General features: G+C 34.8%; 1 protein-coding gene across 1 annotated transcript in view; it reads left to right on the top strand.

The window, feature by feature from the left end:
* Positions 1 to 16641, top strand: part of LOC136034720 (lysosomal aspartic protease-like) — a 31326-nt gene that overhangs the window by 4441 nt on the left and 10244 nt on the right. The window contains exons 2-5 of the mRNA XM_065716082.1: positions 2833 to 2962; positions 11020 to 11143; positions 13792 to 13910; positions 16375 to 16571. Coding sequence (XP_065572154.1) covers positions 2833 to 2962; positions 11020 to 11143; positions 13792 to 13910; positions 16375 to 16571 — 570 coding nt within the window. The remainder of the gene's footprint in view (positions 1 to 2832; positions 2963 to 11019; positions 11144 to 13791; positions 13911 to 16374; positions 16572 to 16641) is intronic.

The following is a 16641-nucleotide window of genomic DNA, read 5'->3' as shown; positions in this document are numbered from 1 at the left end:
AAATTTTCAGTCTATAACATAGAGCTCATTATCCATACTTCACAAAACAATATATGTTCACAACAATAATATATACAATCTGTACAATATATATATATATATCTGTTTTTTTGATGAGCAAAAAGCTGTTTTTACCTGGCCAACTCCACCTGAAAAAGCCATAATGAAGACAGGGCTTTATAAATCATCTACTGACTAGCAGAAACTAGAAGGCTACTGTAGCAAAAGAGAGCTGTTTAAGGGCTCATTTAAAATCTTATGTTTATACCTAATCATTTTTTATAAATTTGACTTGATAGCAAATTCCCACAAGGTGCACTTACAGTTGTTTTCCCCATTTTTTTTTTTAATAAAAAAGTGCCTTTTCCAATGAAATGACCAAAAAAGGTGTTTTTCAAAACCTAGGCAGGATTTACCTCAATTATCACTGTTAGAACTAACACACAAGCTTCATTGCAGAGTGAAGTTTGAAGGTTCATTGAAAACTGTTGATCATTCAAGCTTAATTCTTGGTTGATTTTTAGTTGAAAAGTTTTGAGGTTTAGTTAATTTGTTTTTGCAATAATCTTGTACTTTAAGATGTGCAGGCGATTTATGATACTTACTAAGAGGGCTTGGAGGGGGAGTATCTGTGAGGGGCTCCTGTAAACCTCCAGTTAAAGGCTTTGGACCATAATTATTGCAATGATACCATTTTATGCTTTCAAGATTTTCCACTTAAGAAGTGGCACCAAAAGTGTTGTTTTCAGTGCTATATCTCACTTACAAATGGTGGAACTGATAAAAAAAAAAAAAACACGTAGATATGAGCAAAAGTTTTCAAATGAGCCATTGAACATTACTCTAAAAAGTTCTGGTGGCCCACTAGCCCCAGCTTTTCTTCTTGAGGCATGGCACCAAAAGTGCCACTTTTAGTGCCATTTGAAACTTGCAGATGGCAGAATTTATAGGAAGAATGTAATGGGCAGTACATTTTTATACAAGCTATCAAAAATCTATCCAAGATGTTCTGGTAGCTGGCTAGCCCCACCCCTCTTGAAAGGGCATAAAAAGTTCCTTTTTTCGTGCCATATGGCACTTGCAGACGGCGGAATTTATATAAACCACGCACATATGAGAAATAGCTTTTGATTAAGCTCTTAATCATCTCTCTATGATGGTCTAGTAACCCATTAGGCCTGGAAAAAAGAAGAAAAAAAGACCGTTTTAACATTTTTAACTTTTAGTTACTAGGGGCTGAGGTTTGCTCTTTACTAGGTTGCAGCTAATGCTTCAATCATGACAAAGAGTCCATTGCAAATTTTCCACAGAAACTAGTTAACGTTGAAATCTGTGAAATCTAAAGGATGGTAGAATATGTGAAAATCTATTCAGTATAAGCAATAGCTTTTAATTGAGCCCTTAAACATCTATCTATGATGGTGTGGTATCCTGCTAATGTTTCAGTAGCTGCTTACTGATGAGCAGACGATTTATGAAACTTACTAAGGGGGCCGGGAGGGGGAGTGTACGGGAGGGATTCTTGTAAACCTCCAGTTAAGGGTTCTGGAACATAGGCTAGCTATTACAATAGCACCTCTTTTGTACTTCATAACTTTTCCACTGAAGTGGCACCAAAAGTGTTGTTTTCAGTGCTGTATCGCACTTACGAATGGTAAAATTGATAAAAAAAAAGCACGTATATATGAGCAATAGCTTTCAAATGAGCCATTAACCATCTCTCTTATAAGTTCTGGTCCTGTGGTGGCGCAGTGGGTTTGACCTTAGCTTGGTAATACAGGACCCAGAGATCGGATCATGCTGCAGCAATGCACTACAGGGCCGACGCAAGGGCCTTAGCAGTCAAGAAGCGTCGTTAATCTGATACAATACTTATAAGTTATGCTAGCCCAATAGCCCCTGCTTTTCCACTAGAGCTTTGGCACCAAAAGTGACGTTTTTAGTGCCATTTGGAACTTGCTGATGGGGGAATTCATATGAAGGACGTAGATATGAGCAATATCTTTTATATGAGCTATAAAAGATATGTCTACAATGTTCTGGTTGCCTGCTAGTGCCACCCCTTGAGAAATGATACAAAAGTGCCATTCTAGTGCCATATCGCACTTGCAGATGACGGAATTTATAAAAAGCACGTAGATATGACAAATAGTTATTGAATGAGCCATTAAGCATCTCCATGATGTTCTGGTAGTCCGCTAGGCCTGTAAAAAAAAAAAAAAAAAAAAAAAAAAAAAAAAAAAAAAAAAAAAAAAAAAAAAAAAAAAAACAGGAGACAGAAGCTAGTGCTACTGATGCAAAAAAAAAAATGATTTGCCTTGTTGTTCATGGAGGGGGACCTTTATTTCCCTCTATTAGGTTTTCAACGATGCTGATTCCAATGGTATACTTTCATTTTGATCTGATGCCATTTTTGAGGGGTTTGAGTCTTTTTTTTTTAAATCACGTAAATTTCTTTTTGTAATAAACTTTTACTTTTAAGACAAACCGAAATAATATTTATCATTCCTGAGTCAGTGTCAGATGGCAATTTTTTCTCCCTAGGCAGTATGTTTCAAAACATGTTTTTGAACTTTTGGTTACTATGGGCTGAGGTTTACTCTTTGATAGATTGCAGCTACTGCTGAAACCATGATGCATTATTCCACTTTTAACAATTTTTCAAGAGAAGTTTTGTTTAGTTTTTGAACAAATTAGTGTTCAACCACACTTTTACAATACATTAAGTTTGACAGTCAAATAATTTCATGTGTTTGACTGGAGCAGGGTTTATATCCTTTTTTCTGAACTTTTCAACTTATTCATATCACTTTGTTGTTTTTCATATTGTAGGATTAAGCTTCAAAAATCAGATTCTGTACGAAGACATTTGGAAAGTGTTGGAACTTCGATAGATTATGTTCGTCACAAATGGGGAACTCTTAGTACTCCTATGCCTGAACCTCTTTCAAACTATATGGATGTAAGCTACTTGATCTTTCATTTTGTTAGAGTTTTTATTTTTAGCTTTATCCATGTGAGGACTAGCAGGTAAAAAATTATTAAAATTTTGATACTTTTTATGGATACTTCTGGGTCGTCTTCATGCTCATAGTATAATACCGCTTAATATTGTCATGAAATTATGAAAGAATACTAAAAATTTTTGGGATTTCTTGGGAGCTAATAAAAACAAAAGTCTGAAACCATTTGAATAGAGGAGAATCATTCACTGGTATGGTTGTTTAAAGTAGTTTAATGCTGCTACGAATTTATTGTAGTATTAGGATTACCAAAAATCCACCCCAGAGAAGGAAAATGCAATAATTAGTAATTAAACTGTAATTAGAATAATTTATAATCAGTAATTAAAATAAGTTGTAATTAAAGTAAAGTAGTAGTGGTAAAGTAGTAACAAGTGTAAAAAGAATTAGTAATTAAACTGGTTCTGATACAGATTTATTTTTTAAGTTTTAGGAATAATAAAAATAACAAGAAATTTAAACAAAAAAAAAAACTCATTTTCGATATAAAAGTAGAGTAATTAGTCTAAATACAAAATCGCTTTACCTTAGAGGAATGCGGAAGGGTTTCAATCGCTTATGTCCCTACCAAGGGTGCTAATACTCTTTGTAGAGCATAATTACTCCACCTTCTAAACACTAAAGATTCAAAAAGAAATATGGAATGTAAGCTGTAAAGTAAAACAAATGCTTTGTGTATATTTTGCTTCTTTCATCTTTAATTTTGTTCTTTATGCTCATCATATGTATGACACCTTGTATAAGATAATTGATTGTCAATTATATTTAAAATTCTTAAATCTTTAGTCAAGACGTTTTTTTTTTCAATTTTGAAAGTAGGAAAGTGGTTATTGTAGTCTTGATAGCAGTTGCCACACATAGTCCAGGCATCAGTAGACAAAAAGACTTATTTGCAGGTCGTCATGACACATCTGTTTCACACAATCTGAAAGCAGTTTCTAGTCATATTGAACCCGCTGATTACGATTATACCCGGGAATGCGTACTGCCGAGGGTGTGCTTAACCCTTAAAAATGAGTTGAAAGATTAGGAAAAAACTAACTTGAGGGTTTTATTCACAATTCTTCAAATATGCAATGCTACCTGTTACAACACTCCTGCAAGGCATGCAATCAAAAAAAAGGAAATAAAGCATTATCAACAAATAAAGTTTTAAACTTATTGCAGAAATTTTTATTGAAAAGAATTGTTACAATTGGATAAAGTATTGAATCAAACAGTTCATAGTAGCGAATTGTAAGTAAGGAGTGACTCGGCTCAATAGTAATAGGAAACTCTAAAAAACGGGATTTTAATGTAAATGGATACATCAAATGAATCAGCTTACTATGATGATTCCAAATATGTAAGGTTCATCAAATTTAGTGTTACCCATCAAAAGTTACGAGTCTGAGAAAATTTGCTTGATTTTTGAAATAATGGGAAATACACCCAATAATTATGGGAATCTTACTGAAAATCCATCAGATTCAGCTTACCAAAGAACCTTCTGTAGATGTTTTAAGCTCTTATCTGCATAAATGTGTAATTTTACTATTTTTGCCAGAAAACAGACCACAGATGCGCTCTTTTTTTTAGGCTGAACTGTCTGCAAACAATTTTACAGGAAGGGGATATTCTCAATGAGGATGAAACTGTCTGGAGGGAATTTGACGGGGGGAGGGGGATGCACTTTACGTTGAAGGAAATTTCCAGGGAAGAGTTTTCTGTGAGGGTTATATCTTTAGATAATACCAGATTTACCGGTATTATTGGGAAAATATAAAGTTTAACTGCTTGTCCTAATTTTCTAAGAGTGTCTACTGAGGCATTGGGGCGGTTTAATTAGAATAGGATACTTTTTTAAAAGTGCTAAAAGCTTTAGCGTAAAGAGCAAGGTATTGAAGAGGGGGGAATCCTTCATGTATGGAATAAGTCTGCCAAAATTAATATGCACATTTTGTTTTTATTTTTCATATACGGTAAGCCAACTTGGAACCTGTATTAATGAAAAGTTTTCAGAAATTAAATAAAAACTAGCTTTATTTTTAACTGAAAGTAAGCAGCAACATTAAAACTTAAAACGAACAGAAATTATTCCGTATATAAAAAGGGCTGTCTGCTCCTCAATTCATCGCTCTTTAAGCTGGAGTTTTTACGCTAGTGAAATGAATCATTTTAATGCAATTCTGAAAAAGTTATGCCAAATTTCATCTCACAAAGACTATCTGTCTCGGCTTGATTCTAACTAGCCATGGCTTGAATATCTATTTTTCCACCAAGTTGATCAAATTCAAAATCATTCTGAATTATCCTTACTGTATGCCAATGTACCTTAGTTCTGCTTAGGATGGATGATAGAATATCTATCAGCAAGTGAAATGAATCATTTTTAAACAACGCTTAAAAGTATTTCCAGCTTTCTCTCTTACAATGACTATCTGTCTTGGATTTATTCTAACTAGCCTCTGTGGTTCCCTCCCCTGCTGTGTCAGTCGAAGGTGAAGAGTGATTGGTGTGATTGTTCATTCTTTAGTTATTTGTTTGATATTTGTTAGGGTTGTTTTTGCAAGTTATCATACACAAATTTGTCTCCTGGATTGCGAGATTTAGTTATGTTTTCGTTGTTTTTCATTAAATACACAAGTTTTTCTCTTATTCAAGTTCTCTGTTTTTGGCCTTTATTTTTCTGTTTGTTTCATTTTTCTAAAAAAAGAGTTCATTGTTCTGTTTGCCTAGTTGATATCCACATGTCATTGTTATGGACATACTAGGCTGGGTGGTGAGTGGCGCGTGATGGATCATAGTTTGTATATATTTGAGTTTGTCTGACTCTAATTCGGCTGACATTCTCTCCTTGGGCGAACGTCTACTTTATCTTCAAAATAACCCAATTGATATTCTTAGTTTGATAAATAATTTAGTAGGTCAGTCCAATAAATCACCATCAAATCCCCATTTCTCAGTTAGTTGTAAGTATATATCGAATTTAGGTCGGAGTGTCTAAACGAAATGGTAGTTTCTCTGTGCTTCAACTTAACGTTCAGGGTCTTTGTTCTTCGTTTGATGAGTTGAAAAAAATAGTGCTTAGTGGCCACCCTGATTTTATTGGTCTTTATGAGACTTTCCTTGATTCAAAAAGTGAATCTCTATTGCATCTCCCTGGGCACAAGATGGAATGTTTGAATTGAAGTAGGATGGCTAAAGGTTGTCTTCCTCTTTATGTTTCGGAATATCTTCCGTACTCTGTTAGACACGACCTGTGATGAAATCAAGAAGGAATTTTCGAATCAATATATATTGAGATTAAAACCCAAGTTAAAACTTTTGATTGTTGGCAATACATGCCGGACTCCTAGTGGGTCTGTTCCTTCTTTCCTTCAGGTTCTTGATGAGGTTTTGGAAATGATCCAACTTCATTCGTGTGAACTTGTCATTATGGGTAACTTTAACCTTAATTTATGTGACCAGAGGTCATCCTCGTCCTTGGATTTTCTTTCAACGATGCTCTTTTGTGGAACATTACCTTCTGCATGCATTCCAACTTGTATAACTAACACTACCGCTTCTTTGATTTTGTTTTTTCTATGTATGATTTTTCTGATCCGTTGCCTAGGAGGACCCAAAGAGCTGGTTTTTCCTCTTTGAAATTTAATGATCGGGGTTTGCATCTTTTTAGGTCACGGTTGGCGGGTCGTTTCTGGAGTATTTCTGAAAATGAATCTGATATAGATTCTTTGTTCAATTCGTTTTATGATTCTTTGAAAGAAGTTACCATGGACACAGATGATGTACACCAGTCGAATCCTGCATCGAAAAAAACCGCCCCTTTGAATCCTTGGAGGAAGAAAAATAATCTTTGGAAGGCTTGCAGGTCCTCTAAGCCATTTTCGTGTGATTCTCGGCTTCAACTTTTCAAAGCTTATATAAGAGTTTACAATTCGCTTTGCCGATTGGCTAAATCGTTATTTTATTATAGAAAATTCTCTGCATGCAGTACAGACATTAGGAAGACATAGCAAGTAACCAATTCTGTTATCATGCCGTCTTCTCTGCCTCCTTCTGTCCCTTTAAGTGTTGTTATTGACGGCAAAAATGTAGAGGGTAAGCTAAAAGTTCAAGATCTATTCACTTCCTATTTTGCTAATATTGGCAAAACTATAGCCTCTTCTCTAAGTCCTTCTTCTTCTCTACCTGATTTTAGATCTTACCTTTGGACCTGTCTCTGAAGCTGAAATAGCCAGAATTGTCAATGGTTTGAGGGGCTCTTCATCTTCTGGTCAGGACCGTAAGGCAAATTTTCTCAGGCTCGTAACTTTTGATGCGTAAGACTAAACTTGATGAAACTTGTATATTTGAAATCAGCATTAAATCCGATTTTATGCTGATTTTAGATACATACGTTTCATCATGATTAGATATACCCATCAAAAGTAAACAAGCCTGAGAAAATTTGCTTTATTTTCGAAAAAAGGGGAAATAATCCCTAAAACTCATAGAATCTTAATGAAAATCACACCATCAGATTCAGCGCATCAGAGAACTCTACTGTAGAGGTTTCAAGCTCCTATCTGCAAATACGTGAAATATAATTTTTTTTCCAAATGAAAGATCATGGATGCGTGTTAATTCATTTTTAGTTTTTTTTTTCAGGGGTGATCATATCGACCCAGTGGTTCTAGAATGGCGCGAGAGGACCCATTTGAAGGGAAATTAAAAGTTCTAATGCTTTTTTAAGCGACAAAAAAATTGGAGAGTATCTAGGCCACAAGGAGGGCATTTTGTTCAGAATAGTCCTAAAATCTAATTACCATGTCTTTGAGGACGACTTAATCCCCCACAGTCCCTGAGGGAAGGGCTGCAAGTTATGAACTTTGCCCATTGTTCACATATTTTATTGGTTATTGGGAAGTACACAGATGTTCTCAGGGGGATTTTTCTGGTGAGGGAGGGGGGTCGGGGATATAAGGTCACATGTGAGGATCTTTCCATGGGGGAAGAGAATCTCCGTGAAGGGGCGCTGGATTTCCCAGCATTATTTAAAAAAAAAACAATCAGAAATTAAATAAAAAAAAGTTTTATTTTCAACTGAAAGTAAGGAGCAACATTAAAACTAAAAACGAACATAAACTATTGCTTATATGAGGGGATTCTTCCCCTCGTCAATACCTTGCTTTTTACGCTAAAGTATTTTTAGTAATTTCAAAAGAGCTATTTATTCAAATTAAACGGCCTTTGTGATTTGGGGCTCATTCTTAGAGAATTGGAACAAATTTCGAACTTTAAAGTAAAGAGTAGGGTATTGACGAGGGGGCGAACCCCCTCATATTGCGTTTATGAGGGAGCTCGTCTCCTCGTCAACACCTCGGTTTTGCGCTAACGTTCGAATTTTGTTAAATAATGATCGATATGAACAATAATTTCTTTGTGTATTTTCCAACTGAAAGTAAGGAACAGCATTAAAACTTAAAACGGACATAAGTTGTTACTTATATGAGGGGGGTTGAAGATCTTTTCTTTCAATCATTCATTCATTTCAGTTATTTGAGAATTGCTCAATTTGCGAATTTAGTTTTCATAAAAACAGTTTCGACCTCTTTGACCTTTCTGTTACTATGCCATACAAAATTACTTCCGCAAATGTTGCTAATTTTAGTTATGTGGGAGAATCTTTCCATGGAGAAGTTTCTCGTTGGGGAAGAGAATTTTTCATAGAGGAGTAGCTGGATTTCCCAACATTGTTTAAACAACGATCAGCAATTAAATGAAAGAAAAGTTTTTTCTACTGAAAGTGAGAAGCAACATTACAGCTTAAAACGATCAGAAAATATTAAGTATATGAGGGGGTTTTGCCTCTCCTCAATAGCTTGCTCTTACGCTGAAGTTTCTTTTTTAACTATTAAAAAAGGTTATTATTCTAATTTAAACAGCCTTTTGATTCAGGAGTCATTCTTAAATAACTGCAACAAAAATCAAACTTTGGTTTTTATAAGGCTATTGTTAGTTAAAAAAAAGAAACCTGCATTAATTCAAAAACGTCCAGAAATTAAATAAGAAAAACAAGTTCTTTAACTGAAAGGTGCGACACTAAAACTTGAAAGAATAGAGATTATTCCGTATATGAAAGGGGCTGTCCCCTCCTCATTGCCCCGCTCTTTACGCTAAATTTTGACTCTTTCTCGAAACTCTACTTTATAAAACAAGAAAAAATGTTAGCGTAAAGAGCGGGGCGTTGAGGAAGCGACAGCCCCTTTCATATAAGTAATAATTTCTGCTCGTTGGTTTAATGTCGCTCCTTACTTTTAGTTAAAGAAACTTGTTTTTTTTTAAATTCAATTTCAACAAGGAATGGCATTTCCACCATCTGTGAAATATATTGCACAAATATGTTCGGATTCGTAGTCAGGTTGCTAAGAAATACTTTAGTGCCATTTTTTGGTGAAGATCAAATACTATGTTTCAAATATCAAATGCTATTCGCGAAGTGTATACTTCATATTTCATATTAGTCATTTGCGTATATTCATGAAGCATTATTAATATAAAATACACTTATTTCTTTTTGATTTGGGACAGTCATGTTACAATCCTGGCCAATGGAGTAGGGTTAAAGTTTTTGCCCTGAGGACTGAGGGGGGGGGTCAAAGACAGAGCATATACACTATTCATTATATACATAATGGAATATGTATAGATTTGTTTTTTTTTTCTGTATGCATTAGGATACGTAAAAACTATTGGGGAAATAAGATGTATTCTTTGTGATAAAAGTCCTTTGAATTAGGGTATTCATATTGTAGTTCTAATCGACAGAGGACCAGAACAGACGTTACATGCTGTTGGCCAAAGGAGTAAAGAAGATGGAACATACCCTATTTACCAAATAGGTTGGGAGCATCGTCTCCAAATGAGTCTGGAAACAATCATATTTGTTGTTTACGAAAGGGAATCGGAGACAGAATATGTGTGCTGTTGACTCAAGGGGGCAAGATATGGAGTGTACGTACTGTCTAGTAAAGGGGGTTGAGACCGAATTTAGACAATAATGCCTAAGACAGTGCGTATGTACTATTTGTTAAAGGAGATTGAAGACAAACTGTAAATATACCTGACTTCTGTTTGATATAGGCTATTTGAAGAGTTTGGACTCATTGCCCCTGGGACTGCACAGATCATTTTCATCCGCAGTCAGCTTTTTTGACCCTTATGAAGTTTTAATTAAAATGGATGTCTTGAGGTTTGATTTGATGCCATTTGGTATCGCGGTGTACTTGAAGTGTGGAAATAGTGTCAGGTTACCTAAGATAGATTTGACCTTTAAAAGTGGGTACTGGGACTACTCAGTTAAAGTTAGACCTACTTACATGTACTCATTTTCCATTTTTAGCCCTTGAATCATAACTGTTGAATAACTGTAAAAAGAAGTGAACTTGGCCATGCTTCTTTTTACTGTTATTCAATGTTTACTAAAATTCAATTTAAATTTTGATTCCTTGCTTTGGCTTCATTGCAAATGCGTCTATTCCTATGTTGAGGATTGAGGTGTCAACCTACTGTGTGATATGCTACTGAGTCACGAATTCGAGGAGGAGGGATTAACACTTGTTTTTATGCATAATTCGCGCCTCATTTACGTTTATTCGAATCTGTTGAAGAAAAAAAAAATCAGCACAAATCACATACTTCATAGAGGGTAAATGAAAATTAGAACATGAGGAACTAAGACAGGAAAACGATCTGTAAAAATTCAATTCTGAAAACTTTAGATAAATGTGTAATAGAAGCATAATAATACAAGTGAAATGAGGGTAAAAAAATAGATAAAAAGACAGGAAAACGGTCTGCAAAAATTCAATTCTGAAAACTTCTGATAAATGTGTAATAAAAGCATAATAATACAAGTGAAATGGTATAATGGACTCTTTGAAACGTCTCTCAGATAATCTTTTGATACCCCTATTCTTCATTTATTTGTACATACTTGTATTAAGTGATTTGATTATGTCCCCCTTTTTAGGCTCAATACTATGGAGAAATATCAATCGGAACTCCACCTCAGAGCTTCAAAGTCGTTTTTGATACTGGGTCCTCGAATTTATGGATTCCTTCTAAAAAATGCAAATGGTCCAATATTGCATGCTGTAAGACAAAACTTTTAAATATCTGCGATTGTTCGTATTTAGGTTAATTATTATTACTGAACCATTAGAAACAGTGAGGGAAAGTAAAGAGTAATCTACCTTTTGAATCCCTGTCGTTTCAATGCATTGTTAATTTCAAATAACAAGAAAGACAGATTGCTATCTTTACCATCCAAAATGAAGTTGCATTTCCAGTATGAAAATGGTTTGTGAATCCAGTGGGTGTGCTGCATATACACTTTTCTTTGTAGGGCTGCACTGTAAACTCCATTATTGACATGCGCTGAATAAACCAAATATACTTTAATTACAGTTTAGAGGAAACTATAAATTAATTATGAACATAATATAAGTGACTTCCAACATTATGAAACCAGTATTTAGCAGTACAATCCTCATTAAACGTAAAACATTCATCTTCAGTTTTTCCTTTTCTAGTGGCACTCATTGGTAATTCACTGCCTTAATTCACCTACATTAAAACTTATTCATTAACCGTTATTCAACGTCTATAAATCTTTTTGATTTTGTCAAGGAACTTGAGCAATACAAAGATATAATAAATATCAAAGCAATACAAAGATTATAATTGAAGGCATTCACAGAGATAAAAAAAATATTGAGCTTGAAATACTTGAGGTTGTAAATATTGAGCTGTATTACTAAATATGACAATTTTTCTCGCTTTAAAAATAATTATTTTTTGGGAGGGAGGGGCAACAAGTCTAATTTTAGGTAATACACCTGTTGATTACGTGGAAGCACTAGTATAGGATATTCAAGATATGAAATAGGATATGGCAATAATATTTTTGAAACCAAAATTTTGTTAAATGCAGTAATTATTTCAGTCTTTAAAAATAGTTATTTGTCTGCTGAATGTGTGTGTTTTTTTTCCAAGTATACATTTAGCTAATATGTTGATTATTTGTAAACATTAATATGAAATATTCATGAGATTAATATGAAACACGCTTAAGACGAAACATGCTTTATATGAAACACGAATTAAGAATTTTTGGAAAATTTAAAGGAACTATCTGGAATCAATTGAAAAGGAACAATTGAAAAGAAAAATTAGTTACCAATTTAAAATATTTTGGCTCACATGGGAATAATTAAAAATGATCTATGGCAAACTAACTTCTTCAATAATTTTTAACTACGTCATGACACCTTATTATATTTAAATTATTAGAGCAGTAATTGTTTCACAGGTAGATATGGTTTTTGAATCGGTATCGCCAATAACTATGAAGGCAATTTCCATTACGTATATTTGAATTTTAGTACACATCCCGAAAATATTATTGGTAAAGTTATTGAAAGGAAAAAGTAAACATTTACCACTTGTATACCCACAAGGTGGGTATAGAATCTCATAGTTTGGTGGAACATTACATATGGGCGAAACACAACAGTTTTGAATAGAGGCACTTTTTTTTAATATAGGTGGTTTTGAACATTTTTGATTTAAACATTTTTATACAAAAAGAATCACAGACTCAATATTCTAATATTGTTTCCATTTCCTTCTCCTTAGGGTGAAACTTTTATTTTTTTATTTTTTTTAAGGATATCTTGGAATATCAGTGTTGAGAGAGAGAGAGAGAGAGAGATAATTAATTTATAAAAAACAACAACTAGGTCAATATCAGAAACCTTGGACGCAAAAAAGAATTTCGAGTGTGAAGAGGAGGCTCATCACGCACAATTTCAGTGGCCTCATAAATTATCGTAACTGAGGTGTTATCACATGCATTCGCCAAAACCTGTAATATATTGTTTTTCAAAGTGCGAAGAAACTAGAAATGAATATGGTACGTACCCAATCAATCCAACAACGTCAAAATAAATATGTATGGTCTGGTGAAAAACATATACTACGGAGAATAGATACAGGAGAAATACCGACATCACAAACGATTATGACTGCTATTACTGTTAGATCCTTTTTATGACTCAAAACCTTAGCTACATACTTATAGGCTTAATCAATGACGACTATGAACAGGTCACTACTAGCCAATTTGCGGTAGGCCAATCAAAATTTTTCATATGACCTCTTGTGAGTTCTTCCGTCAGCTGATTTTATGTTTTTTTTTTGTGACTACGAACTGGGCATTGTCTGTAAGTAAGAAAATTACTCACTTCATATACTTCATCAAGGGGAGTAAACGGGTAAAACATACTTAAGTATTTTATTCAATGGCCTTTAATCTGTTCTTGCTTTGATTAACTTAAATTTTATTATAATAGATTATTCGCAAGAAACAAGTTATGTCTTTTTTTTTATAATGCCATATCAGAAGGTAATTTTGCGCACGCTAGACCTGCGCTTTTTTATAGGTTCAAGCGATTATGTAGGCCATATCGCTTTGAGGTGTATTTATGAACAGCGATCGTTAAGAGGAGTTTTAAAAACTATTGACAAATACCTCTGCAGGTTTTTTGAGTAAGATTTTGTGGGCTTTCTTGTGCGTTTTAAATGTTTGTTTTTTAGCTTAACAGCTCCCTATGAGTTTTTAAATATCCGTGAAAGATAGAAATGGTTGGGGTCGTTTTGGGAGCTTTAATGGTAGCTTATATTTTTCTCCTGAGGTAGCTCAGGTTTTCTTCATTGTTGAATGTTTGTATTCTTTTTTCAGTGATGCATAACAAATATGACAGTAAGAAGTCATCTACATACATAGCTAATGGGACAGAGTTCGACATTCATTATGGAACTGGTAGTTTGTCTGGATTTCTATCCACTGATTCGGTCATGGTGAGCCTTACTTTTTATTTCTTATTTTGCCGAAGCAATATATCTGCTACACTCTGGTACTGATTTTAAATGGAAGTCGAAAAGATTATGGCTGTCTTAAATGCGGGAAATAAAGATCCAATTAAACTTGCTTTTGGTTGTTAACTTACAGTAAAGCTGGTAAATATTTATTTGTCTATATGAAAGGCAAATTTTTTGGTTGACTTGTTAAAGAGCAATATCCCTCCCCCTCCATATGTTTTTTTCTGATCACTACTTATTAAAAAGGTGGTTGTAGAAGCTAGTGAAAAATTGAAAGTTTTAGTATCTTTCAAAAATCAGAACTGCTCAAATGGCAACACATAAAAGTTTAAGATAACCATTTTCATCTGGAGTGGTTAAAAGGCCCAGAAACATAACTGGTAGGAGATATAATCCACAGAGTACAGGGGCAGTGACCTCAAATTGTGGATGTGGCTATTCTCCAGTTGGTACATTTCGGAGTCAACATAGTAGCGTTGACTTAATAGAGAGCAGTATGCCTCCCATGTATTGATTTTTACTTGTTATTTTCCCCTGGCCCCTATATAAGGGCCTTGCTGTGGTAGATGCAGAAATTTGGGAGGTGGATCTTCTATTGGAAATTGAAAGTTCTTGTATTCTTTTAAAGAACCAAAAGTAATCGGAGGTTAGGTGCCCGCTCCTGTGGCCTTTTTTAGCCTGAGCCACCCCTGCAACCCCTCCGCCCCATGTTGTCTGAATGGTTGAACTAAAACAAAGATACTGTGTGCATTGGGGAGGTCAAAATTGCGTATATACCATATCTCATGAAAGGCTAAGGGTATAGGTTGAAAGTTTCAGCACATGTTGAACCCTATCAAAAAACACTGTGTGCATATAGGTTGTCCAAAGGGTGTGCTGGCAAAGTCTCAGGAACGGTGAAGGTTAACTCAAAACTTTCATAGGTTGCTGAGGGCTGAGTTAAATTAAAATGAATGAACTTTCAGAGGTTTTGCGAACAGGTTTCAAAACTAATGTTAGGAAGGAAAGTCGCTTAGGCTAGGAGTAAGTGAAGGTGAAAAGGTAATGTTGCGTATAGAGAAGATCGATCAAGTGGACTGCTTCGCTAACTTTGGTACCAATGCTAGTAATGACGGTGGGTGCAGTGAAACTGTTAAATATAGTACAGCCGAAGCCAAGAGTATTTTTTCACAGGTGAAAAGCTTGAAAGAATAAGGAGACAAGTCTGGGAACGAAGATTAGAATATTGGAAGCTACAGTGACGACAGTGGTCAAGTAGGGCTCTGGATCCTGCTTTCTAGGTCTATACTGAGGGAAACGCTGAGATAGGAAGGACGATTGTCCTTGTCGACCAACTGTCTAGGTCCAAACGAAAAGCAGGTCGTCCTCGGTAGGGATGGGAGGATGTCGTAAGGAAAGATTTAAGGGAAATGGGAACTTCCTGGGAGGGTGCGAAGAGGGATGCTTTGATTAAATTGGGATGGAGAAGGAGTGTGTGTAGCTGTGTTGGCCCCAGTTGGCTTGGTGCTGCAGTTAGTTGCTAGTAGTAGTAGTAGTAGTTTTAAGTAGAAACTTTCAGGGTATGTTGAACTAAATCAAGATACATCGTGTGCATCCATATTGTCAAAAGGTCGTTACAGTACAATTTCAGGAAAGGCTAAAGATATAATGTTCAACTTTTTAGGGCAAGTTGAGATGAATATTGAAATAAAGGAAAAGACTCTGTATACATCTAGGTTTTCTAAATTGTGTATTCGCAGTATCTCAGGGGTGACCAGGGGTAATAAGTTTAAATTTCCATGGCGTGTTAAGAATAAAAATAAAATACATCCTATGTATCTACAGTATCTCCACAACGGTTAAGGATGCTAATTTGATTTCCAATTTCAATGATCAGGAAGTTTCAACTCCATACTCAGCTCTTTAGGTATTGACAATCAGGATACAGAGTGTCTTCTGACTTAGTTTGACACCCTTCAACGTTCCCTGCAAGTTCCGCCTTAATACCCTTAGGCTTTCCAGGCACCAAGGATCGAACATGTTCTCTTTTCCAAAAAATTTATCCGCATAAACATAGGTTCCTCTTTACTGGAACCTAGTAAACAACGAGCCTCGTTGTCAATAATGGCGATGGAGCCCAAAAATCATTTTGTGTAAAAAATTGTTTTTGTTCGTAGACTTTAAAAAAAAAAAACCGTTTGTTGGTTGGTTTTGTTGCTGTTATTCATAAATAATTTAATTTAGTATTATAATTTTGCCGCAGTTGGTTTAAATTTTTTGGTAAACTGTTTTTTTTTTCTGTAATTTACAATTCAAGGAATACCAAGGTAACTGAGTCACTTAAATGTGATATCATACCCTAGAGAAAAGCTTATTAATATATACATGTGTTAAATCATCCTGTATGTAAGATATAGTTTGGTCAATTTGCTTTTTTCGTTGTTTTTTTTTTCTCTTTTTATAGATTGGAAGTCTAGCTGCTTCAAATCAAACATTCGCTGAAGCAGTAAGTGAACCAGGTTTAGTATTCATTGCAGCTAAATTTGATGGTATATTGGGAATGGGATTCTCAACGATATCTGTAGATGGTGTTAAACCTGTTTTTAACACAATGGTTGATCAGGGCGTTGTTGACCCTGTGTTTTCTTTTTACCTCGATAGGTAGGTTGTCTGTTACATACTTACGACGTTGATATAGATTTTCCATTTTCAGTTTAGGCTACTATTCTTA

Source organism: Artemia franciscana, chromosome 13, assembly GCF_032884065.1.
Source record: "Artemia franciscana chromosome 13, ASM3288406v1, whole genome shotgun sequence".
Classification (NCBI taxonomy): Eukaryota; Metazoa; Arthropoda; class Branchiopoda; order Anostraca; family Artemiidae; genus Artemia; species Artemia franciscana.
Note: the sequence above shows the minus strand (reverse complement) of the source record. Positions and strands in the feature narration are given on the sequence as shown.